Source organism: Podarcis muralis, chromosome 18 (genome assembly GCF_964188315.1).
Source record: "Podarcis muralis chromosome 18, rPodMur119.hap1.1, whole genome shotgun sequence".
NCBI classification, from domain to species: domain Eukaryota; kingdom Metazoa; phylum Chordata; class Lepidosauria; order Squamata; family Lacertidae; genus Podarcis; species Podarcis muralis.
In genome coordinates this window covers 1,799,655-1,827,565 of record NC_135672.1, presented here as the reverse complement: position 1 = coordinate 1,827,565, position 27,911 = coordinate 1,799,655, and the positions used below count along the sequence as shown (strand labels likewise).

General features: G+C 52.2%; 1 protein-coding gene across 3 annotated transcripts in view; it reads left to right on the top strand.

Annotated features, from left to right (window-relative positions):
• Window positions 1-16,737, top strand: part of HOMER3 (homer scaffold protein 3) — a 35,974-nt gene extending 19,237 nt beyond the window's left edge. For 2 of the 3 annotated variants that reach the window (XM_028713576.2, XM_028713574.2), the window contains 8 exons: window positions 487-643; window positions 1,034-1,165; window positions 1,684-1,791; window positions 2,575-2,696; window positions 2,959-3,115; window positions 9,246-9,353; window positions 12,273-12,353; window positions 13,915-16,737. In XM_028713576.2, coding sequence (XP_028569409.2) covers window positions 487-643; window positions 1,034-1,165; window positions 1,684-1,791; window positions 2,575-2,696; window positions 2,959-3,115; window positions 9,246-9,353; window positions 12,273-12,353; window positions 13,915-14,103 — 1,054 coding nt within the window. In that variant the 3' untranslated portion in view covers window positions 14,104-16,737. The remainder of the gene's footprint in view (window positions 1-486; window positions 644-1,033; window positions 1,166-1,683; window positions 1,792-2,574; window positions 2,697-2,958; window positions 3,116-9,245; window positions 9,354-12,272; window positions 12,354-13,914) is intronic. The other variant, XM_028713575.2, reaches the window with a different exon arrangement.
• The last annotated feature ends 11,174 nt before the right edge of the window (window positions 16,738-27,911 follow it).

Below are 27,911 nucleotides of genomic sequence, written 5' to 3'. Positions count from 1 at the left end.
TTTGAGCTGCCATAAGTCGATCTCGTTGCTTGGTGGGGAGGGGGTGGGAGCTTCAGTTTCCAGGGAATGGGTATAGCTGAATCATTAGAGCTGGGAGATCAACCCTCCGATTCCTATCTCCCTATAGCCTTTGATTCAGAAGAATGAGGACCAGAAACATAGCTTCGTTTTTAGGGAAAGGGACCAAAGGTGAGTGACAAGAAGGGAGGTGGTCTAATTTCTCTAGGAACGGAGAGTTTGCAAGCTGTCTGGGAGCAACTAAGAAGCCACCGTCCCGCAGAGAGGGTGGTGGTACCAAGAGAGGACCGTCTGCCCCAAGACCTCAGAGCCCAGGCAGGTTCATTGCAGGGAATAAGGTCTCTCAGATATAGCCTGGCACTAAGCAGGAGAGCACATGAGGTGGGCTGGGTGGGTGGGGGAGCAATTGCTGGCTGCCAATCTCAGCCGCTGCTCAGCGCCCCCTTCTGCTCCCGCCCTCCTTTGCAGGGAGCAGCCGATCTTCAGCACCAGGGCACACATCTTCCAGATCGACCCGGCCACCAAGAGGAACTGGATTCCCACCAGCAAGCACGCCCTGACCGTCTCCTACTTCTACGATGCCACACGCAACGTCTACCGAATCATCAGTGTGGGAGGCACCAAGGTGAGAGAGGCGGCAAGAGCAGGAGAAAACAAACCCCATTATAGGCATGCATTTTGGAAAAGCTTTTTTTATTTTTAAAAGAGATAATCTATAGAAACAGAGCACAGCCATCATGGCTAGTAACCTTTGGTAGCCCTCTCCTCCACGCAATCCTCTTTCGAAGCCAAGTTGTTGGCCGTCACTGTGGCAGGGAGTTCCTCTGTCCAACTCTGCGTTGCATGAAGAAGTGTTTTCTTTCCTCTGCCCTGAATCTCCCATCCCTCAGCTTCCTTGGGTGTCTGCAAATTCTAGTGTTCTGAGAAAGGGAGGAAAGCTTTGCTCTTGCCACTTTCTCTTGACCTAAGGCCGAAGGAGACCCTTAAAACGCTTGCCTTTCTCTGCTCCCCAAAGGCCATCATCAACAGCACCATCACCCCCAACATGACGTTCACCAAGACCTCACAGAAATTCGGCCAATGGGCCGACAGCAGGGCAAACACCGTCTACGGCCTGGGATTTGCCTCTGAGCAGCACCTCTCCCAGGTAAGAACTCAGGGGCAGGACAAGGAAAGGAAGGAACGGGGTTTATTTTTTTATTAAACTTAACACACAGTGCAAAGCGATGCACTACCCTAAACTCTGAGCAGTGGGAAACTCCAGGGGGTTCCAATTGCTTGACCAGGGCTCAGTGTCGGAAGGAAGCTTGGCAGAGACTGCGGTGTCCTACACATGAGTACGACCTGAGCATTGTGAGGGGGGCTCACAGCATTCGCACCCCAAGAGATCTTCCTTAGTCACAGCTTTGGGTCCAGCACAGAGCAAGCAGGTCTCTGTGTCTCCAGCTTCCGGCTCAGCCCTCACACAACTCTCTGGCTCTTGTTCTCCTACCTAGCAGCTTTGGAAACTTTGGGGAAATCTAATAAAAAATCTAAATTATAAAAAAGGAGTTAAAGGGTGCTGTACAGCTAGCAAGGTAGAAGAGGGCAGGGCCTCTTTTTTGATCCATTTTACAAATATCCAAGATGGCGGCCGAACCCCTCAGTTTTGTTTTTCCTGCTTAGTTTGCAGAGAAGTTTCAGGAGGTCAAGGAAGCCGCTCGCCTGGCAAGGGAGAAGTCGCAGGATAAGACGGAGCTGACCAGCCCGGCCCTCAGTTTGACGTCCCACCAGGTAAGCAGGCCAGGTGTCCTGTTCCTCCAAAAACCCTGCAGCAGGGGATGGGCCAGTTCACTAGGAATTGAACCGACTCATTGGGATGTAGACCAGGCAGGGGGAACCTCTGAAAGACAAGGCCCAGCAGGGTCCTAATTTGGCCCATGAAATTGTTTTGAGCCTGCCCACCTCTCCCATACCTGACACCAGGTGTGGGGCAGGTGAAGACACAGGAGCATTGCAGTACCCCCCCCCAGCTGCTCCTTGGCAGCTCCTCCTGGGTAAAAGGGACAGGCAGGTGGATCTGGGGGGCGGAGGACGCCATGTTCCTCGGTCTGGGCACAGATGGATCAGCAGAACATGCGGAGGAGGGAGTGTGAACAGTCCCTTGGCCTGGAGAAGGAGGAGGAGGAGAGAAGGGAAGCTTCGCATTGAGCAGGGAGCGTTTGTTAAAAATAAAGCCACCATTTTAATACTTAGCAATGCTTCTGAAGTGCTAAGCGACAGTTCTAGTTGAATTCTGAGCATCCAGTGGCATGGAGTTCCAGAGGAGGAGGAGCATAAAAAAGTTTATGGTGAGGAAGAGAGGGGGTTCTTCTAGGTTTGGATAGCAAGAGAACCACCTGGGATTTTTGGAAGGTTTGGGATTTCCCAGTGTGGCACGGGGCCTTGACCCCTCGGAGGGTGTGTTTGTCCGTGCATGAGAGCCCACCTTCCTGGAATGCGACAGGTGGCTCTTGAGGGCACCTGAACTTGGGCTCTGCTTCACCTGCCCCCTCCCCATGCTCTCCTGCCCCACAGATCCTCCCCAGCCCCATCATCAGTTCCAATGGACCTGGAGATGACAAGCTCTTCCGCAGCCAGAGCGCCGACATGGAGATGACGACGGAGAGGGAGCGTATCAAGAAGATGCTCTCCGAAGGGTGAGGAGGGCGGCGGAGGTGGCTTGGGGAAAGGGCACCCGAACGGTGGCTATTTTATTCCTGTTCAAATCTCAAATTTTACTCCCCAGCAGCTGGGATAGCTCAGTTGGCAAAGCGCAAGACTCTCCGGGTCCTGGGTTTGAGCTGCATCTTGGGCAGAATATTCCTGCCTTGCAGGGGGTTGGACTAGATGGCCCTCGGGGTCCCTTCCAACTCTGTGGCCATTGGCATCCACCGCTGACCCTCTCTGTCTCCTTCCCAGCTCTGTCTGCGAAGTCCAGTGGGAGGCAGAGTTCTTCACGCTGCAGGACAACAACAACAAGCTGGTGGCCGCATTGAACGAGGCCAATGCCAACGTGGAGCAATGGAAGAAGCAGCTGGTGGCCTACCAGGAGGAGACGGAGACCCTGCGGCAGCGGGTGAGGGGGCGGCCTTCGGGGGGGGGCTTTGGTGTGGGAGCCTGGCTGGGGGGCTGACCGAGATGGCCACCATCTTTGCGCAGCGCACTTCACCGCTGTCCTGATCTCAGGGCACCATGACATTCTGCTCCAGGTGATGGTCTTGGTGGTACAAGGGAAGTTTCAAGGCGAGAGTTTTGCTTAATCTTCCATTATTCCGCTGCTTATATTTCAAACCCTGCCTGCGGCGACTTCATATACGGGGGGTAATTGGATAGGTAATCCACCTGTGGCCTCCATTCTTCCTTAGACACTTCGTCATTATGTCCTCTTAATTTGGCAGTCAGTTTTGACATTTCAGCAGAGTCCATCCATTTCATATGCCATTCCTGGCTGTTAACCAGAAGGTTCGTGGTTCGAGCCCACCCAGAGACGGCTCTGGGCAGCATTCCTGCATTGCAAGGGGTTGGACTAGATGACTCCTGGGTTCCCTTCCAACTCTACAGTTCTATGACACCAATAGGCACTGATTCTATGGGAGTAAGAGGGGCTGTGGTTTTGCTGTGAATAGTAGTAGTAATAGTAATAGTAATAGTAATAGTAATAGTAATAGTAATAGTAATAATAATTTTATTATTTATACCCCACCCAAATGGCTGGGTTGCCCCAGCCACTCTGGGTGGCTTCCAACAGATATAAAAATATCATATAACATCAAACATTAAAAAGCTTCCCGATACACGGCTGCCTTCAGAGGTCTTCTAAAGGTTGTATAGTTTTTTATCTCCTTGACATCTGATGGGAGGGTGTTCCACAGGGCGGGTGCCACCACTGAGAAGGCCCTCTGCCTGGTTCCCTGTATCCTCACTTCTCGCAGCGAGGGAACCACCAGAAGACACTCGGAGGTGGACCTGAGTGTCTGGGCTGGACAATGAGGGTGGAGACGCTCCTTCAGGTCTACAGGACCGAGGCCGTTTAGGGCTTTAAAGGTCAGCACCAACACTTTGAATTGTGCTTGGAAACATAACTGGGAGCCGATAAAGATCCTTTAGGACCAGTGCTATATGGTCTTCAGGGCGGAAGCCTCTGGACTTTGACCATGCAGCCTCTGTGAGCCCAGGAGATGCTGGCTGCACAGGGGTGGTAGGATAAGTACCTCTCTAATCCCTCACCCCCCCAAAAAAGACAGCCTCCTCTGAGGTCAGGTGGTTCTGCAGCATCTCTGCATTTAGGGCGATTGGGTGCTAGCAATGACCCCTAGAAGAGGGACAGGACAGAACTGCCCACTCCCCAGTGGAGGCTGAGGGAAGGGAGGTGAGCAAGCCCTGATCAGCAACTCAGTCTCTTCACAAAGTAGTTTTGGGGGGTCTTTGAGTCCCACATTGGGCAAAATGCTCCTGCATTGCAGGGGGTAGGACTAGATGACCCTTGTGGTCCCTTCCAATTCTGCCATTCTATGATTCTACTGGTGCATGGTCTGTGATCTTAATGTTGCTGATATGTGTTGTTTTGACCAAGCGGATCACGACCGGGGTGCAAAGGGTGCTCTCTAGCCTCACCTTGTGCCGTGGCGGCCGGACTGGAATGTGTCGTTGGTGCTGCCTGGGTTCTCTCCCCCCATATATATCATATAGGGCTTTTAACATTTTTAGCAGCCAGCAGGAGACTTTAGTTTGGGCAGCTCCCTCTCTGAGCAACTCACCCGATCGCTCTGCACATAGAGCTCTGGCGGAATCCGCCCCCATTTCCCCGCAGAAGCTGACGCTTTGGGGATAGGTCCCCGCAGAGGATAGTTTCATCAGGATACGCCCCAGACACTCAGAGCTTGGGGGAATCGGCACCAGATCCGCCGCTCATCTCTGGGGAAGTATTTCCATGTGGCAGGAGAGAGAGAGAGAGAGAGAGAGGCATGCGTGTAATTCCTCTCTCAGAGGTCGCTGTGCACGTCCCTGGCTTCATTGCATGGCGTGGCGAAAGACGCTCCTTGCTTGCTAATATTAGCTCCCGCCCAAGGTCGTCAGGTTGGGGGGGGGGAAGCGGGAGAGGGAGAGGGGGAGAGAAACAGAGAGAGAGCGCAGCCACTTCTTGTCAAGCCCCCCCCCCACTTCAGTCTTTGCAGACAAAGGAGAGGTCACTGCCCCACCCTGACTGGTACAACTCTTTTTTGCCAGCGGGGGGTGTGTGTGTGTGTGGAGGACGGGGACTGGGAAATACACCATGCCCTCTGTCTCTTTCTCTCACCCTCGCACCTCGCTTTTTGGCCATTGTCAGCGCATGCATAGCTCCGTTGGTTAGAGCATGGTGTTGATAACGCCAGAGCTGCAGGTTTAATCCCCGAACCTTCTGCAGGCAAAGCACATGTCCTGCCACAGAACTTCGGCACGGTTCATTGAAATAAGCCAAGGATCTAGCCCTCAAGCTTCTGGCTAAGGGGCTAATTGAACTAGGAGCCTTGTGCCGTCAGACCCAGTGACACCCCCCCCCCAGCTCATTGCGCTCTGCATTCGTGGCAGCATCTCTGCCCGCTCTTAGACAGGGGGCCTTCCCTGCCCCACCTGGAGATGATGGGAACTGAACTCAGGACCTTATTTGTGGAAAGCATGGGCTCTGCCGCTGAGCTACAGCCCCTCCTGATTTCTGGGGGGGAGGAAGGGAGTTCCCCACCCCTCTTTTTGCCTCTGATACACACACACACACACACACACATTCCTTCTCCCTCTTTCGAAATGTTAACCGTAAAAAACTGAATTTTGTTAGGGCTGCCATATGGCTGGATTTTCCCAGACATTACTGGGATTTCAAAGGTGGAATTGACATCTGAGGGGAATTCCCAAAAGTTTGCACTTTGTCCTGGATCTTAGGCAAGTCAATCGAAAAATCGTGTGGGGTTTTTGTGTGTGTGTGTTTTCGTAAAAAACAACTCAACAACTTTTGGGGTGTCCTGGTTTTTACTTGTTGAAATATGACAACCCCAGTTTCGCCCGCAAACACCTCGAACAGGGAAAGGTGAGCTGTCAGCCTTTTAAATAAATCAACTTAAATGCAGACACTGGAGCTGAAATTCCTTTGCTGGTAGGGAGGGAAGTGGTGGATTCTGGAGGCAATTCTCTGCAAGGCGGCTTCGCTTTCAGGAAATATCAAGGTGATCTCTCCTGCGTAAGTCATCCTCTGAGCAGACTCAATCGCCTGAATGACTCCAGCCCATCATTTCCAGCACATCGGTTGTAACACCACTCTTTGACTGATGTGTGTTTTTAAAATTTCACTTCAGTATTTGGCGGGGGGAGAGTTAACATTTCCAGCGGATCTTACTGTGTTTATTATTTGTTTTTTGCATGCTGGAGGCTTTGGGGGTCATGTTTTGAAACCCTGAGGCCTTTTGCAAGGCTAAAAACACAACTGTAATATGGAACGGAAACAAATTTGTGAGTAACAAATTCGGGAAAGCCCCTCGAAAAACAACAGGCCACACTGAAAGCCCTGCTCTGAGTTACTGCGGGGGGGGGGGCATTTGGGGGCCTTGAAAGAGAAACCTCTATGCAGAACACAGCCACCTACTGGGTATGTGGAATGTCAGAAGAGCCTGGGGGCTGGATCCGGCCAAAGGGGCCCAGCTAAGCCCAGCATCCTGTTCTCACAGTGGCCGGCCAACTGCCCCACAGGGAAGCCCCCAAACAGGACATGAACCCCCAAACAGAACCTCTCTTCTTCTGATCCTGCAAGATCGCCCTTGCCTCCTTCAGCTTGTCTCCATAGCCATGAGGGCTAGAATCTTCCTTTCCTCAAACGTCTGAGGTTCCAGATTTGTCCCTGGGATCTCGCTCTCTCCCAAGGCTCATCCCGCCAGACTCCCCCCCCCCCCCCGCCTTTCCAAAGCAGCAGCTGCAGGCTTGAAGAATGCACTTCTAAAAATGTAGTCTTGATGAATAATTGACATTCCCTCTCTCTCCAGCCGACCCCGTTCTGCAGGCAGCGGCATTCGGAAGAGAGGCTACCTCTCTGATGGGTTGTTGTTGTTGTGGGGTTTTTGCAATGGTGCCTAGGGCTGCCAGCACAGCTTCCCACAACTCAGGCCTGAGGTTGCCGCCCTGTCGCTGGACGCTTTTGCATCAACTGGCCTGGCTTTGTGAGGAGGGGCAGGAGGAGGAGGAGGAGGGAGGACACCCGAGGTCGCCTCCTTTGTGCTGCGAGAAAGGGCGCATCGAAGCATGGCTTCCGTCTCAGGAACATGGGAGCTGCCTTGGAGCCAGGCCAGCGGCCCCATCTAGCTCAATATTGCTGCTCCAATGCCTACGCTCTCCTGATTGGCAAAAGGCCTTGTCTTTCGGAAGACGGCTTTGGTTGCCCCCCACAAATTGGCTATAATTGATCAAAGGTGATTGATGGCTGCGCTCTGCCTGGTCATCTTTGGGGATATGGTGGTGCCCTGAGCAAGGCTGGAATTTAGCACCCATAAATGGATCTTCTCGATTATGGGTCTTCTCAATTGTGCGCCATTCACCTGCAGCAACGACCTTTTGGGATATGATCTATAATGAAATCAATAAACAAATTAAAGTGATTTTCCAAGAGGCCAGAATGCTTCCTCCTGGATCCCAGACAGCAAAATCCCAAAGGAAGCCTTGGCTCCAGGGACAGCGATTCTCTGTGCCCAGAAAAGGAAGGAGGAGAGAAACCCAAGGAAGAATGGCCGATGGAAATAGTGGAATATGCAGAGATGGCAAAATTGACAGCACTGATAAAAGATATAAATTTAGAACTCTTTAAAGAAGACTGGAAACTTTTTCTAGTCCATCTAAAAGTTATTTCCCATATGCAAAGACCCCTGTGGGGTTTGAAGTATAAAAAAACCAGCAGAACGTATTAAGAAACATGTTAGAGAGGATGAAATTAGATAAGACGGAAACTTAAAATGCAATATATGTAATTTGAATTATAAACATTGATGTTGGGTGAGCGGGAAGTCACTAGTTTGGTTGAATTGGAATATAATTGTTGAGCAAGAAATGTAACTTTCTATATAGAAAAAAGAATAAAATATTATTACAGAAAGGGGGGGGGGGAAACCACCAAACACCCCCAACAGCGACAAGTTTTACAATTTACGGTGGGGCTGGTGACCTTCTGGATGTTGCTGAACTACATCTCCCAGCATGCTCAGCGGTCATGGCTGATGGGAGTTGTAGTCCAATCACACCCCGAGGGCCAAAGGGGCTCACCCTTCTTATGCCTTAGTCACCCTACTAGTCCGTCAAAGAAGTTTTTGCCTGGCACAAAAAAGGATGTTGGGGAAGGCATAACTGCTGAAAGTGTAAACCGGCAGGTGGATCTTTTCTCCACCATTTGTGAGGAAGTGAGGGCTTTGCGGGAAATGATGTATAATGAGATAAAAAAGATGTTTAAAGTGATTAAACACCCCCCCACCCCACCGGAAACCTTTTTCTTAGGAATTATAGGGACAGACGTTCAAAAAAAGATGATTCGGTTCTTTATGTATGTAACACCAGCAGCTAGGATTCTCTATGCACAAAAATGGAAGGAGGCAGAAGTTCCCACCAAAGAAGAATGAATAAGTAAGGTGACGAACTACGTGGAATTGGTAAAGTTGACAGCCAAAGTAAGAGACTCTGGCAATGACAGTTTTTTTGGAAGAATGGACGTCCTTTTCAGACTATTTAGGGAAATAGTGTAGTTTGGTGAACTCGCGAGCTGGATTAGAAATATGAGCAACGGAAGGAATTTGAGAGAACAGCATTGATGAGTTATTGGTATAAGACATTGAAGGCATTGTGCAGTGGGGGGGGGGGGAGTAAAACACCGCGGAAAATGGGCCGGGAAATCTGGAAAAGACCAACTTATTATGTATTAAAGTATGTATGTTGAACTTTTGAAAAGTGAATAGAAATTATTATTTTAAAAAAAGATGTCAGGGAAGGTGCCAGGAGGGCCTGGCAGAATACCGTATGGAGGAGAGGTGGGGCACCCAGCCCTGCCCCGCACCCCCTAAGCCAGGCTCCTGCCCTCGGGTGTGATGGAGGGCTCTGCGGCATCCGGCTCCCCACCCTGCTGGCGCCCAGCCTTGGGGAGCTGGGGTGCTGTCCTTCGTCTCTTCTGCCCCTCAACCTGTCCGTTCTCTCATCCTCTCCCTCAGGTGGCCGAGCTGGAAGCCCAGAGAGTCCACGAGTCCTCAGGGGAGGCCAAGGAGGAGTCCAGCCCAGCCCTGGAAGAACTGGAGCAGTTGGTGAAAGCCAGGGACGAGGTGAGGGGCCGCTGTCGCCCTCCTGGTGGCTCAGAGGCAAAGCTTACGATATCAGACGGTGGTTTTCTGCCGTGGCTTTTCCCATAAATTTTCATCAACACAAAAAAGCCTTGCTGTATTCAGATCTCTCATATTTGTTCCTGGTACCTTACTCTCTCTTTTTCTTTTTTAACATAATTTTTAATGGAGTTTTCCATATTTCATTACATTTTCATTACATAAATCCATAACTTGCTCAAACAAGGCATCGACCTCCTTCCCTCCCTCTTTCTGACTTCCAAACATCTTTTACAAATTCCTCGCATTTCTATAGCCACTTTTTTACCTTATATCTTCTTTTGACATTCACCTCCTTATATGTAAAGCAGCTCCTTATTTTCACATTACGAAACATTTCAACTCAAGCCTACAAACGTTTTCAAATGTTTACAATTTTCTTTCATATAAAATATAAATTTGCTCCAGTCCTTTTGAAACAGTTCGCCATGCCGATTCCGGATCTTGGTACCTTACTCTCATTTTGAAAAGATATCTTCCCACATTCTGCAAATAAAAAGAAACAAATTTTGATGCTATGCAATATTACACAGAAATGTATAAATGCTTCTTAGCTGTCCTGGAATCTTCCTGCCACACCAGGGTGGCGACATGCCTTATGAGAGCCACTGTTGCCTCATGGTCTTATTGCTGGATGAGACATCAGGACAGGCTCTCAAATCCCTTTTGCACACTCCCTCTCGACTGGGCACAGGGCTGCCCCTATTGCCCCAACAGACCAACACCCCCCTCTCTTTCACACCCCCCCACGACAGATTAGCTGGAGTTCCCCCATCCCTCCTGGCCCTGCCAGCTCTGCTCCCTCCTCCATCGCTCTCCTTTCCACGCCAGCAGCTGCCAGGAGCCCACACTCCACCTCTGCTCTTGCTGGGGCGCCAATTAAATTAACAGTTTAAAGCAGAGGTTTAATTACAGGGCAGGCGCCTGCTCTAGACGCAGATCCGCCTTTCCGAGAATGCTGCGCAAGGCAGAAACTCGTGCGCTGGTGAGAAGAGGCTCTGTGCTCTCTACTCCATGCCCCCCCCCCCGACTCATAGCACTAAGAATTAGCATTTCGGTAAAGCAGGGAGTGGGCTAAGCTGCAGCCTCTTAGGATCAGGGGGGGGGGGGCTTTGTTGCAATTTGCTAGGTGCCTGAGGTGTCCCCCGGGCAGTGCTGTGGTCCAGCCCTGTGGACGTAAATGAAGGAGCGAGAGTTCCTCTGAGCATGTGCTGAGCCCCGGGATTTGAGACTAGGTTACTATTTTATTAGAAGAATTTCATTTATAAAAAAGAGAGAGTGAGAAAAAAAGAATGTGAACGACAAAGAAGAAACACTGTTACATTACCATACATTAATATACAGAGGTGTATATTCTTATTATGCCAATACATCAAACTCATGAGTAGGCATCGGGGAGAAATTGGGGTTGTCCGTCAAAAAAAAGGGGGGGAGTTCCTGCACCTCTTTTTCTAGAAAAAAAAGCAATGGTGTCAAGTATTCCTAAAGTGGCATGGTCAAAATAACACACAGTGGGGGTTGTATTAGGGAAAATAGGTTATTGCATGCAGAAATGTGACTATCCAGAGGGGCAGGTGCGTTAATTGCCTCTGTGCTCCTGGCATCGGCCCTCTGAGTTGGCTCATTGCTGCCTGGGGCTGCTGGGAGTTGTAGTCTAAGCCACCCAGAGGGCGCCAGGTTGGCGATTGGGCTTGTTTAGCCTCTCAGCCATTGCATCCTGCAAGGGGGTGGAAAGTTGGTCAGAATGCATCCCTTTTCATTTTAATACAGTCATACCTCGGGTTACAGAGGCTTCAGGTTGCGTTTTTTCGGGTTATGGACCGCCAAAACCCGGAAGTACCGGAACAGGTTACTTCCGGGTTTCAGCAGTCACGCATGCGCAGAAGTGCCAAATCGCAACCCACCTGTGCTCAGACGTGCCGCTGCGGGTTGCGAACATGCATCCTGCACGGATCACGTTCGCAACCCGAGCGTCCTCTGTAGTTTTGAAAGCTGCAACCAAACCACGTTTTGCAAAACAAATAATGGGGTTGGGGGGAGGGCTGTCTGACCAAGGCTGTGGACACATATCCTCCAACATCTCCCCAATGAAGAGAAGGATGTCCTATTCAACAACAACACCCTGCCCATGTGACTAGGTTGCACCAGCCACTCTAGGCATCTTCCAACATATATAAAAGCACAAGAAAACATGAAACGTTAAAAAAAAATTCCCTATCCAGGGCTGCATTTGGATGTCTTCTAAAGGCTCCTTGGCTTGTGGGTTGCATAGCAGTCCAATATTTCTCCACTGAAAAGAGGGACATTCTAAGGAAAAGCGGGATGTTCCAGTGTCAAATCAGAAACTGGAACAGCTTTTGTAAATCTGGGACTGTCCCTGGAAAATAGGGACACTGGGAGGGCCTCCAAACATATCACATGTAAAGCTTGTGACCCCCCTTGCCCAGAGAATCCTGGGAACTGTAGTTTGCTAATGGTGCTTGGGATCATAGAATCATAGAATCATAGAGTTGGAAGAGACCACAAGGGCCATCGAGTCCAACCCCCTGCCAAGCAGGAAACACCATCAGAGCACTCCTGACATATGGTTGTCAAGCCTCTGCTTAAAGACCTCCAAAGACGGAGACTCCACCACACTCCTTGGCAGCAAATTCCACTGTCGAACAGCTCTTACTGTCAGGAAGTTCTTGATAGATGTAGCATTGTTAGCAGTAAACTACAGTTCCCAGGATTTTGGGGGGAGCCGTGCTCTTTAAAGGTATAGTTCTCTTTTTAGTTTCATAGAATCATAGCATTGCAGACTAGGAAGGGCCAAAAGGAACGTTCTTCCATTCCTGTTTGTGTCTTTTTTTAAACGACCAGGAACTACGGCAGCTAAAGGGGCAGAAAGGAGGAAGCTGGGAGACGGATGAAGAGTGTGAGGACACCCGCCAGAAGGTGCAGGTAATGGGGGGCAGGAGGGGGGGATTAGGGGCAGCTGCAATGGTGACTCGGCCAAATCCCCCTGAGGAGAAGCACCAACTTTTCCCCAACCCCATTTGCTCCCGATTAAAAACATTGGTTTGCCACCCCCTAAGTGACTTAGGCCTGCGTGCCAATTCCTGTAACAACAATTATTTTTATTATTTGTACCCCACCTTTCTGACTGGGTTGCCCCAGCCACTCTGGGTGGCTTCCAAGACACATCAAAACATAATGAAACATCAAAACATTAAAAACTCCCCTATACAGGGCTGCCTTCAGATGTCTTCTAAAGCTTGTATAGTTCTTTATCTCCTTGACAACTGATGGGAGGGCATTGCACAGGGCAGGTGCCAGCACCAAGAAGGCCCTCTGCCTGGTTCCCTGTAACCTCATTTCTCGCAGGGAGGGAACCCCCAGAAGACCCTCGGAGCTGGGCCTCCGTGTCTGGGCTGCATGATGGGGGGTGGAGACGCTCTTTCGGGTATACAGGGCCGAGTCTATTTAGGGCTTTGAAGGTCAGCACCAACACTTTGATTTGTGCTTGGAAAGGTAAAGGTAAAGGGACCCCTGATTGTTAAGTCCAGTTGCGGACGACTCTGGGGTTGCAGCACTCATCTCGCTTTACTGGCCGAGGGAGCCGGTGTTTGTCTGCAGACATCTTCCAGGTCATGTGGCCAGCATGACTAAGCCGCTTCTGGCGAACCAGAGCAGCGCATGGAAACGCCGTTTACCTTCCCGCTGAAGCGGTACCTATTTATCTACTTGCACTTTGACGTGCTTTCGAACTGCTAGGTTGGCAGGAGCAGGGACCGAGCAACGGGAGCTCACCTCGTCGCGGGGATTCAAACCGCCGACCTTCTGATAGGCAAGACCTAGGCCCTGTGGTTTAGACCACAGCGTCACCCTTGTCCCTAGCTTGGAAAAGTACTGGGAGCCAATGTAGGTCTTTCAGGACTGGTGTCTCGGCAGCTGCTCCCAGCCACCAGTCTGGCTGCCACATTCTGGATAAGTTGTAGTTTCTGAGTCACCTTCAAAGGTAGCCCCACGTAGAGTGCATTGCAGTAGTCCAAGCGGGAGATAACCAGAGCATGCACCACTCAGGTGAGACAGTCTGAGGGCAGGGAGGGTCTCAGCCTGCGTACCAGATGGAGCTGGTAGACAGCTGCCCTGGACACAGAGTTGACCTGCGCCTCCATGGTCCAAAATCACCCCCAGGCTGCGGACCTGGTCCTTCACACTGACTCCATTCAGGACCACACCCACCCACCCCCCATCACCCTGAAATAGCACTTCTGTCTTGTCAGGATTCAGCCTCAATCCATTTCAGCCATCCATCCTCCAACCACCTCCAGGCACTCACACAAGACCCCCGCAAAAGAAACATGGATAGAACATTTCTGGGGAACTAACTGCGAGATGGTCTGTGTGCAACCCAGGTGCTCTTCCCCGGGGGGCGATGGTCCTGGGGCGGCCAGCAGGAGGGTCCCTCATGACCCCAGGGACCCTGAGGTCATTCTCCTCTCCTCCTTTTTCTCGCCAGGACTTGGAGAGGCGCAACACAGACTTGGAGCGGCGCCTTCGCCTGGCTGAGCAGTCTCTGTCGGAGACGCTTTCTGAGCGGGAGAAGATGTACCACGAAGTGGCCAAGGTGGCAGAAATCATGGACATGAAGATCTTTGAGCTGAGCGAGCTGCGGCAGGACTTGGCCAAGCTGGTGGAGAGCAACTGAGCCTGGCCAGAGGTGGGGAGGTGAGGAGGCTGCCCCGATGGTTCTCCTCCTGGCGGAAGCGGACAGGCGACGTGGCTCTGAAGTGGGTAGCTGGTGGGGCACCTTTTTGGTCCTCCAGAAATGCTCCTCCAAGAGGATGCTGGACATCATAGAATCGTAGAGTTGGAAGGGAGCATGAGGATCATCTAGTCCAACCCCCTGCAATGCAGGAATATGCATCTGTCCCATAAGGGGATCGAACCTGCAACCTTGGTGTTCTCAGCACCAGGCTCTAACCAGCTGATCTATCCTGGCTGACACCTTCAGGCTTCTTTTTCCTGGCCTTAGTTCCCTTTCGGATGCTTCCATTTCTACAGACCCAGTTATCCTTTTTCTAGCCAAGTTAGTATGGTGGTTCCCCCTCCCTTCCCTGATCCAGTAGGTTTTTGATAGAGAACTCTTCTCCCCCCTCCCCAGCCTTACCAGAACCAGCGGCTGATTCAAAAACCTTTCTTGTAATCCTCCTGGCTGAGTCTTTCTAACAAGCTTGCTTTTTATAGATTATCAGAGACTTCCCCCTCAAAAAACCCCCCAGAGGGAACCTTGACTCTCTTCCTGGAAGTAAATGGGGCTATTTTCTTCTCTCCGCCCCCCACTCTCCTCCCAACAACACCCTCCTTCCATTGTACGTTTGGTTTTCTTTTCAAAGCGAGCAGTGACTTTGTCTTAGTGGGGTAATGCGAATGTGGGAATGAATATTCAGCTTGGGAAAGCTGGCAGGGCAAACTGGGGTGTGTGCGGGGGGGGGAGTGGGGTGGGTGCTAATGTCAGAAGGGGAAAAGGCTCTTTCCAGGGGGCCGGTGGGAGAGGGGCAGCAAGCCAAGCCAGCTGCCAATCTGGCAGGTTGCCCAGTTCTGCAAATATTGTGTGAGACCAAGAACCTGACCCTCTCCTGGTTTGAGAAGGAAGTGCAGCTTGCTCAAGGAGTATTCCAAGAAGTCAGGCAGGGGGGGTGACCCATTGGCAGGAACGTAGGTGATGGGACCTCTGGCCCATGAACCGAAAATATTATTATTATTATTATTATTTGCAGTGCTTTTCTTCTAGGAAAAAAAGGTGCCGGTACTCACTATGAAGTTCTTACACTAAGTGCCACATTTTTAACCAGTGCTTTTCTGCTAAGAAAACAAGTGCTGGTACTGTGTACCCAGGAGTGCCCCGTGGGGGGGGGGAGAGCACTGATTATTGGTTAAATTTGTATGCCGCCCTATTTGTATGCCGCAGGTTTCAGGGTGGTTAATCACAAGATGATAAAAACACAAAATGCATTTCAAAAACCCCGTAGTCCCTGCTCCCCAACACATTTTAAGAGGGCATTGGGTGTCAATCAGCCAAAGACCTGGTTGAAGACGGAACGTTTCCACCTGGCACCTAAAGGTGTATAATGAAGGCGGCAGGCAAACCTCCTTGCGGAGAGCATCCCACAAACAGGGAGCCACTGCAGAAAAGGCCCTCTTCTTGTGTTGTCACCCTCCGGACCTCTTGAGGAGGCACAGGGAGAGAGGCCTCAGAGAATGATTGCAGGGTCCGGTACATTCATAAGGCCCACAGTGCTACAATGTGGTTCCCCAACCTGTGCCCACCTGCTGCACACCTGACGATGGCAGTGCCAGCCCGCTCCATTGCAATTTTCAATTTGCATGTCTCCATTAGGTTTGAACCACTCCCAGACTTCAGAGGCGCTTGCCGTACCTGCCAATCCACAGTTACTGCAAGCGCTTTTGAAGGCGCCCTCTCTGCACCAGTCAGCTGATGGGTTGTTCCAGGTGTGATCCACTGGGAAATGGATCTACAAAAGAGGAGAATGTTTGAGCAGTTTGCCTCGCATTTGAGCTGCGGCTGGAAGGAAGGAACAAATCAGCGCTCTGCAGCCAAAGCACTCTCTTTCTGCCGGGCCCTTTCTTGCCATGGGGCAGAGTGAAGTGGCAGCCGCAGGCAGGGGGCACAGCTGGGCTTGTGCCAGAGCTGCCCTTGCCTTGCACCTGCTAAGCTAGGGGGGTGCCCCATTACCTGCGCTCAAAGAGTCAACTGCGTGTCCAGCCAGGTTGAACACATGGAGTTTGGAGGGAAGGGGGCTAACGCTGATCATCCAGGTACACTGCCTCTAAGACTGGAAGCTCCATTTGTCTTGCCATGCCTATTGTACAGCGACAGGGCTATTTCCCACAAACCTGCGCATTTCTTGAAGTTCTAAACCTCCCCCCCCCCCCGAAACAAAACGAAAACATGGCCCTAATTGGTTTTGCAAATATGATTATTTGTTGCATGAAGACGAAAGCTTGGACAGATTTGGGCAATGCCCAGTGAAAGCTCTAGAAACAGGTGATGCTGAAGGGGAGGCCGGGTGGGTGGGGGTCGAGCTGGAATTATTTAGAGTGGGGCTACAACCCCTCTGTATTTAGCCAAAGCAGATTATTGTTGTGTCTCTCTAAGACTAAGTAGACAAGAGTTTTAGCCTGGTGACGAATTCAGAATGTCCCCGTGTCGCAGAAAGAATGTATTCAAGCAAACCTGTGGATTGTTGGCTGTGTATAAGTGCCCTGATGATTGTCAGGTTTTACTGGAGGTGTTCAATAAGACAAAGCAATGGTGGAACTACGACCCTGGGAGTTTCTCTCTTTCCCTCCTCTTTAATTGGGAACTTAATTGTGAATGGGGCTTGGCAGCGTCCGCCAAATCCACCAGGCTGCTCTTGATCTCGCGGCCACACACTCCTGGGCTGCTCAAGGCACATGTTGACCAGGTTCCAGCCGGAATCCGTTTCAAAGCTCAGTCGCGAAAGAGTGCAAGATCATTCTGGGTGCTTTCTTTTTCTGCCACTCTGCCACGGAGGGAGGAGAGGGCAGTCTCCCAGGCTGTGCCTCCACGGCTGGAGGCATCCATGCTTCTGAGTCCCAGTTGCCAGGAAACGGAGGAGCTAAAGAAACCCCGATGGATGGAGGTCCATCCAACTTCCGTTTGAAAACCTCCAATGAAGGAGAGTCCACCAACTTCTGAGGTCATGGAATCGTAGACTTGGAAGGGACCCCAAGGATCATCTAGTCCAACCCCCTGCAATGCAGGAATCTCGACTAAAGCATCCTTGACAGATGGCCATCCAACCTCTGCTTAAAAATCCCCAAGGAAGGAGAGCTCATCACCTCTCATGGGAGTCTGTTCCACTGTCAAACAGCTCTCACTGTCAGAAAGTTCTTCCTGATGTTTAGTTGGAATCTCCTTTCTTGTAACTTGAAGTCATGGGTTCGAGTCCTACCCTCCAGAGCAGAAGAAAACAAACTGGCTCCTTCTTCCATGTGACAGCCCTTTAGATGTTTGAAGATGGCTCTTCTATCTCCTCTCAGTCTCCTCTTTTCCAGGTTAAACATACCCAGCTCCTTCAACCGTTCCTCATAAAGCTTAGTTTCCAGACACTTGGTCATCTCATTTGCTGCCCTCTGCACATGTTCTGGCTTAGGGGTTCTGCGGCACAAGCTGAATCCTTCCATCAAGCACTGGTGGGCGGTAAGGAAATTTTACCATCAAGAAAGAAGCATTAGTGGGCGGTAGGTATAAAAAGGTTGGCTACCCCTGTTCTAGCTTGTCAACATCCTTCAATTGTGGTGCCCAGAATTGGACGCGCTGTTCCAGGTGTGGTCTGACCAAGGCAGAACAGAGTGGGACAGGGACTTCCCTTGTGCTCAGGGGTGTAGCCTGGTCAGTTGGCTCCATTTTAGCAAAATGGAGGGAGAAAGACTACAAAGGGGGGGGGGGTCTGGCCTTTCCAGGAATGCCTTTCCTTTTCCCTTGCGCCCCATGAATCATCTCCCTCCCCCACAGCTGTGCTTTTGAAAGCGAAGAGATGCTTTGAAGCCCAATTTTGCCACCATTTGTGCCCAGGACTCCAAGTGCTGGTGTGGTGGCTGCAGTGTGGGACTAAGACCTGAGTTCAAGTCCCCTCCTGGCCAGCAAGCTCACTGGGCGATCTTGGGAGCTAGTCACTGCCTCTCTCAGCCTGGCCTCCCTCGCAGGGTTCTGGTGAGTGTAGCAGAATTGTAGAGTTTAAAAGGATCCTGAGGATCATCACTCCAACTTTGTGCAATTCAGAAATATGCAGCTGTCCCATACAGGAATCAAACCTGCAACCTTGACATGTGGGGGGAGAGGAGGACTATGGATCTCATTCACCTCATCGGAGGAAAAGTGCGGGAGATATATACACAGGGAGAGGGAGAGGGAGAGAGAGAGCGGCCTCATGAGAGTGATGGCCTCTGGGACTGCTTTGCCATGGGAGCCCTTCCCCAGAAAATTCTCCATTTTTTGCTCTCCATCGCTGCTGCCCCTCTCCCCCCCCGTCCCTCCTTCATGTCTGACAAAGTGGGTGTGTGCAAAGAGTGAGATGTGGGGCTTCAGGGACCCCCGTCGGGCAACGAGCCTGCCAGCTGCAGCAAGCGGAGGAAGAAGGGAAGAGGAGGAATCTGCTGAGAAAGCGGGTGGCTTAATGTTTGACAGGCGCAGCCAGCAGGCAACAGCCGCAGAGGCCGAGGGATTGACGTGTCCCCAAGGGGATGGGTGCCAGTCAGATCTGAAACTCCTGTTTAGAGATGGAGAGACCCGCTGTCTCCAAAGCGGGTGCCTTTGGCCCAAGCCAACCCCCAGAAAGGCTGCTTGCTGCATAGAGATGCCAGACCCAAAGAGTTGGGGGTGTGTGAAGCGCTTATGCAAACGCGGGCTGGGCTGACCCCTTGATTCAGAGTGGGAGCCTCTACGGTTGGAGACCCAGTATCTGGAAACGGCAGGAGGGGAGAGAGTTGCTCTTGTGCCGGGGTCTTGCTTGCGGGTTTCCCACCTGGGCATCTCTCTGGCACAGACTCTCCCCGCTCACTCCAGCCTGTCGCCCTTTCAGCTTCCAGCCCCTCCTCTTCCCAGGCTTCTCCCTCTGACCACTCATCTCCACCCCCCCTTCGGGCTCTGAGCCCCCTTCCCTGGGGGGGTCCCCAGCTGGTTCCTCCCACCACTCCTCTGCTCCCCCACCAGTCCATGGCACCAATCCAGCCCCTTGCGAAACTACGGAATCCCCTCCCACACCCATTTGGAAGGCTTCAGATTCACTGTCTACTGATGGCTACTAGCCAGGATGCCTCTGCAATTGCTTTGGAGTAAGAGCCGCTGGATTACTCTTGTGCTCGGATCTTGCTTTCGGCTTCGCCACCGAGGACAGGATTCCTGTGTAGATGGGCCCTGGTCCTGATTCAGCGGGCTCTCTGTATGTTCTCCTCCTCACCTTGCAGGAGGCAGGCTGTACTTCGCCCTGCTCAAAGACACAGAGAGACACAGGCTGGGAGTCCCTCTGGAGCAAAAAACCTGGTAGCGCCCCCCCCCCCGGTGGATTGCCTCGCCGCCACACCCAGCCTAAGCCTGTGGGGTCCTGATCCTGCGAAGACACGGTGGGAGGAAGCTGGGTGGCTGGATTGGGGGGACGTCTCAGCCGTAGAAGGCACCCCAAAGGTGCCTTGGTGTGAAGAATCTGTCCGGGGCGGGGGGAGCTGCGCCTAGTGGGCGCTCGGGGCATTTAATCCAATCCAGCAGCTGTCCGGGTGGGGCGATGCCAGAATCCAAGCCAACTGGCGCTCCATCTGGGAGCTGTTCCCTCTGCTGGCGTCCCTTCCTCGCGGCTCCTTGCCAGTTGTCTCTGAGCCAGAGAGAAGGTTGAGAGAGCAGGGCTGGCAATGGAAAGGAAGGGGGCGCCCCCACCTCCCCCCCTCCCCCCCCCGGGGGTGCCAACACAGCTCCAGCTCAGATGGGTTTTTTTTGCTGGGGCAGGTGGGAGATGGCAGAAAATGAGTCCTCATAGAATTGTAGACTTGGAAGGGACCCTGAGGATCATCTAGTCAACCCCCGCAGTGAAGGAACAGGCAGCTGCCCCATATGGAGATCGAACCTGCAACCTTGGCATTGTCAGCCGAGGGAGCTCTCCAGGCCTCCCTGGGCAGCGTGGGATGATTCGATGACTCTCCCTCCTTGGAGATTTTTAAGCAGAGGCTGGATGGGCGCGTCATGGGTGCTTTAGTTGAGATTCCTGCATTGCAGGGGGTTGGACTAGATGACCACGGGGACCCCTTCGAACTCTCTAATTCCAGGAGGACTGGAGTCGTGACTTTATTGTCAGAGGAAGGACCCTGGCGCAAAAGGAGAGCAACACCTTGTCCTGCCTCGCTCGCAGCAGCCGCAGTCCCCCCGCAAGGTCACTTGCGCATCTTCTCCAGCGGACGGACAGAGGACATTTGGGCCCCCTCAGGCCTCCGCTGCCAGGAAAGCAAGAGGGTGACCTTCCTCAGCCTCGGACACCGACATCCTCAGGGAGAGGCCGCCCCCCCCCCCCGCTCATCCGGGGGGAGCATCTTGCAGGAAGGGCAGAGAAGGGGAGAGCGCGCTGCTGGGTTCCTTGCGCAGCCCGAAGGCGAGCGTCTCCCTCGAGAGCAGAGAGAGGCGGCCGCGTCCCAGCTCGGCGGGGTCATCCTTTTCCCAGGGCGAAAAGAGGAGCCCAGATGGATCTTGACTGGCAGGCCTTCGCCTCCTGCTCGCCTGTCTGTCGCTGGCTCCAGTTTCAGCTCAGCTTGGGGAGGGGACTGAGAAAGAGACAGCATGGAAAAGCCTCCTGCTTCTCACAATGGGCCGCTCACCTGAAAGACTCCCTACCATTACGATACGATCACCTTTATTGTCAGTGTCCCATACAGAACAAGGAAATTGTGGGTGCTGGGGGGCATCCCGGCAGAATGGTTGTAGGGTGAGGTGGTGTTTCTCGAGGGCTGCCAGGTCCAGGGAGGGGGATTGCCTGTGGCCTCCCCAACTCCAGTCCTCCCTGACTCCTGTGGGCTGCTGCTGGGGGAGTGCAGGACTGATAACATCTGGAAGGACGCAGATGCTCTCTATCCCTGTTCCAAGGAGAGGCCTTCCTCCATCTCTTGCATGCAGCAGGGAACGCCTCTCCTTGAATTGGGTGGGTGTGTGGAACGGTAGGCTCTCGGTAGGAGAGGGACACCCGAGGGTCATCTAGTCCAACCCCCCTCCAATGCAGGAATCTCAGCTAAAGCATCCATGGCAGGTGGCCATCCAACAGCGTAAAAACCTGTGAGGAAGGAGTCCACTGGTTCTTACTGCCAGAAAGTTCTTCCTGATGTTGAGTCGGAATCTCCTTTCTTGCAATTTGAATCCATTGGTTTGGATCCTCCTTTCTGGGGCAGCAGAAAACAAGTTGGCTCCCTCTTCCATCTGACAGCCCTTGAGATTTCTCCTCTCAGCCTCCTCTTTCCCAGGCTAAACATCTCCAGCTCCTTCAACCGTTCCTCATATGGCCTGGTTTCCAGACCCTTGATCATCTTGGCCTCCCTCCTCTGCACACCTTTCAGCTTCTTAACATCCTTCTTAAATTGTGGAACCCAGAACTGGACACAGTATTCCAGGCGGGGTCTGACCAAGGCAGGATCGAGTGGGACTATGACTTCTCTTGTACTGGACATGAAAGATGATCCCCTTGGGCCAAGCTATTGCTTTGGATGTGTGTTGCAAGAGCTGAGATGGCCATGAAGATAAACTTTGCAAGAGGTTGGCTGCAAACCCAGCTCCTTCAACCGTTCCTCATCAGGCTTGGTCTCCAGACCATTGATCATCTTGGTTTCCCTCCTCTGCACACCTTCCAGCTGTTATCCTCCTTAAATTGTGGCACCCAGAACTGGACTCCAGGTGTGGCCTGACCAAAGCAGAAGAGAGCAGGACGATGAGGAACCTAGGAAGTCCCCTTATTCCTGGCCCATCTATCCAGGGTCCTGCTCTGGGAGGCAGCAAGCAATGGGTTCCTCCTCAGCAGGATTTCTCTGCACCCACATTTCAAAATGCAAAGGAATCTTGGCTAAATAGGCTGGCGCTGAAGCAGAGAGGAGCCGAGGCCTGCAGGATCGGACCATGCCACCCCTTACCTGTCGCCTCCCAGGGAATTTTCAAAAAGGAGGCCAAAGGGATGAGAAGACCCACAAGTGCTGCCGCCTAGTGGCTGGTCAGCCAACTCCCTCCGAGGGAGACTGTGGGGCAGGCAGGTTAGATGTGGGTCCAGGGGTGGGGACGTGGGGTGTGTATGGGGGGCCCTTTTCCAAACTAAAGGCAGCCTTGGGGTGAGGGGAGAGGGCCGTGGAGGGCAGATGCAAGAGTGGGAGGGGCAGCAAATGTTCATTTACTCCCCCCTCCCACCCCTCTCTGCTTTCCAGCCAGGCAAGCCAGAGGCAGAGTCAGATAAAAGGATCTCCCTCCTCCTCATTCAGCCCCCGCAACAACAGCCCTGTGGTGTAGGTCAGGCTGAGAGAGACGGTGACCGACCCCCAGGTTACCTAGTGACAGCTTCACGGCCAAATGGGGTGGGATTTGAACCCTGGTCTCTCCCAGGTCTTCGTCCTAGACTCTAACCACTGCACAACACTGTCTTTAGATGCTAATGTGTACTAGTTCCAGGCCTCAATCACACATACCTCTTTTATTCCAGAATCCTACCCTGAGCAAGGGGCACAATCTTAATCTGTGGGGTTAATTTCCCCAGTGGAAACCACAGATGCATGGAAGATTCCAGCCCAGGGCAGAAAATGAGGAGCAGAAAACGGCTCACCTTTTTTTGGTTTTAAAATCAGTTAATTGATTAAATGTCTGGCTTCCCCCCAGTTTGTCAAACTGGAGCGGAGCATTTGCCTCTTTGCAAAGCTTCGCGGAGAGAAGGCTGCTTCCCCCTTTGAACAGCATAGTGGCGTTTTCTCCTCCCTCCAAGGTGGAGAGGCCCACACACCTCTGTGGAGAGGATTGGCAGCGCCTGGCAGGTTTCTGTTCTTTCTTCCTGCCTTGTCAGCCCCGCACATTAAACAGCACAGGAAGAACCTTGGAAATAATAAAGAAATCTGCAATTTAGAACATGCACTGGCCGATTCCACTAGGAGAACAGCCCTGGCTTCCTGGGAAAAAAACACCCCCAAACATTTGATGCTGCAGAGAGCAAGGGTGGAGGAACTCGGGGGCCGCATTCGCTTCCGGAGGCCGCAAAAGTGGAAGGAGCAACAGATGTATTCTATTTATCTGATACTTTTTTAAAAGGCTTGGCTCGTCTCTGCGCTCCTTTTTGTTCTCCTTCTAGGTCTGTGCCTGATGTTGCTCACACCGTCTCTAGAAAGCCTTTCCTGTTCCTACAGAAGCCATAAAGATGACTTGGGGGGCACGAAGTTTCCAGCTTTGGGGACTAAGACTCTCAGCCCACCTCAGCTCATTTCTGGGGCTCCCTCGCCCTCTGGGCTCAACACATCATAACTCAACACATAGGAGGCAGCCAAAAACTACTGATCGCTTTGGAAAAGGTGGGTGAACAGGCAAGGAACAGGCATCGGCCAGGCCCCCCAACACAGCCATCAAATTCCCTAGGAGAGGGATAGCTGGGATTCTCACCATGGATCACAGAATCACAGAATTGTGAAGTTGGAAGGGACCCTGGGGATCATCGGGTCCAACCCCCTGCAATGCAGGGTTCGGCCAAAAGATCAGCCACTTCCGACTCCTCCTCTCAATATTGTCACCCATGCAGTAAGAATTATGCCATGCAGAACTGGCACCAGCGCTTTTGCTCTTTCCATTCCTCCTCCCTCCCAGTACCTTTTTCCTTTAGTGATGTGTCTTCTTTTTTTTAGAGAGAGAGCACCAGCTTTCCCACTGATATTTGCAAGCTTGCCTATGAGGCTTTTTCGACCTGAAAAATGCTTCTAAGTTGAGAAATAAGCATCACCAAGCCCTGGGGTTTGGTGGAAGGTGAGGAGGCAGCGAGGGGGTGGGGAAGGCCTCTGCAGCAAATTTCTGGCAGGCTTGTAGAGCAAGACTATGAAGGCCGATGCTAAGCAGGCAAAATGAGGTCGGAAGGTGGGGGGTAGAGAAGAGATTTACTGCCTGGCCCAGGATCAGCAGCGGAAGCCAAGAGGAGTCGGAGCCAAGATCTTGAAAGGGCTTGGATTTGCCAGCTGCACCAGGGCCTCGTGGGTGGGGGATTCCTCATCAGTGGAGGCCCTGGTCTTACACCAAACCTTTGGGGGGGGTGGCCAGGTTGCACTGGAGGGGGACAGACAGACTGCTCTGGGTTTGCCTCCCACCCGGCCCTCCCTTGTTCAGACGCTCCTTGTTCGGACTGTGACCTTGGGGCGGCTCTGGAACCCACCCACCCCCCACCTTGGTGTGACTGCTGGCAACCACCACCCCCAGCCCCCAGATTTCAGGCAGTGCAGGCAGTCCCCCCCCCCACGGGGTGCCAAGCTGAGGGGATGCCAAACCAAGACGCTCCATGATTGAGAAGGTCCATTTGGTGAGCCTGCCGTGGGCTGGCTGGGCAAAGAGGAGTGTGGGGGGCGCTGGGAGGGGACCCCCCCCCAAAAGGAGGAAGGCTCAGAGCCTGGGGGTTGGAGGTGGGACACCAAGGAGAGGTCAGAGGGAGAAGAATGGGAGGAGGGGTTGGATCCTGAAGGGGCAACAGGGTTTTGTGAGCAGGAGGAGTCTGTGACAGGGAGCAGTTCAGACTCCTGGCTGAAGCAGAGGAGGGGAGTCAAGAACCAGGGAGTCTCCCTCTCTGGCTGCAACAAGCTCTCTCCAAGAACACGCAGAATAACACGGAAGGCAAAACAGAGGCCAGTGGTGTGCAGACACAGTTTGAGACTGCTTGGGAAACATCTGGGAGAGGAGGAGCCTTAAGGTGCAAGGCAGGGACTTGCAGTCCTGGCAACGGCTCCATAGGGGCAAGACCACCGGGGAAGGGTTGCTAAGTTGTATGCCGTTTCCTTGAATAAAGAGTTAACTTCACTGTGAGTGGAGATGACCGGGGTGTGTGTGTTATTGGGTTGTTTTCATTTTGATTATATATTTTGTGGTTTTCTATTTTTATTTTGTTTTGTGAACCACCCTGAGACCTCCGGGTATAGGGCAGTATATATATTCAAATAATAATAATAATAATAATTTATTTCCTTTATTGGTGACCTGCGTCTGACAAAAAACGTTGGCCTTGCTCAGGGAGCCATACAGTGCTACATCGGGTTATAAACACTTCGGGTTACAGACTCCGCTAACCCAGAAGTAGTACCTCGGGTTAAGAACTTTACCTCAAGATGCGAACAGAAATTGCGCAGCGGCAGTGGGAGGCCCCATTAGCTAAAGTGGTACTTCAGGTTAAGAACGGTTTCAGGTTAAGAACGGACCTCCGGAACGAATTAAGTTCTTAACCAGAGGTACCACTGTATTACTGAAGATTACTGCAGTCCCTTCACTGCCTATGGTTCTTAAGTCCTCCCTCGCAGGGTTGCTGTGAGGATAAATGGGGAGGAAGAGAGCCAAGCCCCTTGGAGAAACATGTTGGGGGGAAATGCCATAAATAAGCAAACAAGGTAATAAACAAGGCCTCCAGTGGCCGGTGGTTTGATGGGTTGGTGGGTAGCAGTTGCCACTTCCTTGACAAGAAAGGCAGAGCGGTTGCACCTCGATCGTTTGCCCACCGCGAAGTCAGTCCTTGAAAAGCGTTTGCTGCTGCAATCTCTTTGTTGCCATGGGTGTGTGCGGTTCTTTTCTTCTTCTGGTTGTGGCTGGCGCACCCCGCCAGCGGAAGGGGAAGAGTTGAAAGAGGCGTGGATGGAGTGGAGTTGCTACCTTGGGAACGGTGTCCATGGCAACCGAATCAGGGAACCCCTCCAAGAACTTTAGCTGATGGAGAATGAGAGCCAGAACGTGTGAGCAGCAGCAGCAGCAGCTGAGGCACAAAGGCACAGCCTGGATTTAAGGAAAGGTCAGAGCACCTGCTTCGCACCCAGAAGGTCCCGGGTTCAAGCCTCCAGGCTGTTGTTGGCATCAGTCTGTCTTAAGAGACAGCAGTGTTTGCTGCCAGGGTTGAAGTCAAACGGCTGCAGCACCCAAGTGACCTCTCTGGGGTACAAGTCTGGGCTGTGTGTCTCTCAGCCTCATTGAGGGGGTCCAAAGAAGAGCAAGACGTTTGGGACCTGCTTGGCTGCAGGAGGCGTGCAAGACACCTTCCAGGCGCCTTAGGAACTCTGGATTTGTGGAGCGTTTGCTTCTGAGCCTTTTCTTCTCCCAAAGATATCCTGCAAGGCAGCAGAGCTTCAGAATCAGAGTTTTCCTTCTCCTAGATGGACTCCCTTCCCAGGTGGACGGGCCCCACCTCACTTCCCTCTACAGCACAGGCAGAAATTGCCTTCTTGTCCCTTGGACCCCCCCTTGGTCTCATCCACTTTAGCCACCAGAGCCTCTCTTCACATGCAAAGCACATCCCTAACTCACCGAGGCTTTGAGACCCATCGGCTCCCCTCACCTGGTTCAGTCAGCCAGTCAAAGCCATTTCTCGGGATTGTGGCTGCTGTCACCTGCTGATAGCTTCTAGGAGGTGCAGGTGAGAGCCGAGTGCAGGGTGGGGACCAAAGGTGGGCAAACTGCCCCCCAAGGAGCACGATGTGTCCCCCAAGAGAGGCACTGCCCCTCCCCCAATACACCTGTTTCTCCATCTAGGGCTGGGGAAACAACCACGCTCCAAGACCCTTGAGATCCACTGCCAGTCAGTGTAGATAATATTGAGTCAGGTGGGCCAGCAGTCTGATTTGATAGAAACCAGCTCCCCAAGGCTTCCTGCTTGAAACCAGCTCCTTATCACAACCATGAGGACTAACAGCTTAAATTTCAAGAAAGGGCAGTGGCTCAGTGCTTTGCAAGGAGGCCCAGGTTCAGTTCTCAATGGTGTATCCAGGTCAGGCTGTGAGACCGTGTCTGAAAGAAACCCTGGGAAGCTGGAGCCAGTATTGAGGAAGATAGACAAGTGGTCTGATTAGAAAGAAGGAAGTTTCCTGTAGCTCAAAATCTGCAGAGTTCAGGAATAACTGGCCTGGGTGGTGTTGGTGCTTCAACTCCCCTGGGAAGAGTAAAAAAATTCATATGCCCCCCCCCTTCAAACTTGAATGCGATATGCTGCAAGGGAGCTGCAAGTTTTTTCAAAAACCACGATCAAACAGCATGATGCACTAAGAGCCGTCAAGATCGGAGATGCTGGAATCCCCGCAAGTCTTTGCGCCTCTGCTCTCTTCTTGAATAGCTGAGGGGAGGTTTGGGAGTGAAAGGGGGGGCAGCTCTCTGCTTCCAAAAAAGCAACACCTTGAAAGGTAGCGGCAGGTGATAAGGAAAATGAAGGCTGCCTGCCAAGATCCGTTTCTTTAATCTCTGCCAAGGCAGAAGCGCGATGTGAGATCAGAGGGGAGTTTTGGCAGATGAGGAGCAGCTGACGGCAAGACCAGAAGAGCAAAATTCCTCTGCCGATCTGCCTGCTTCTTCAGCAAATGGGGTCCCCCCTCTCGTTGTCGGTGCTGCGCAGCTACTCTGGAGGGGCTGGGAGTGGGTGGGCCAGTCTGCTAGGCGAGGGTGTGGTTGAGGGAGACACAGAGCATCCCGATCTGAAAAGTTCAGAACTGTGCTCAATACTAATGCTGCTGTGTGAAAAAAGACGCTCAGGGAGAGACCACAGATCCTTTGGAGGGGAAGGAAATTCTTGTGCTCTGTCAGAGCTAAAGGAAAAGCAAGAGTCTGCAGTAAAAAACATGGTCTGCAGGAGGGCTGGACAATATCTGGTTTTCAACATCGAGACATATCACTGGCTAAACATCGCAATATACTGATATACCACAATGTCTGAAATAGGGATGCAACTTCATGGTTTTCCCCACATTGTGATTTTT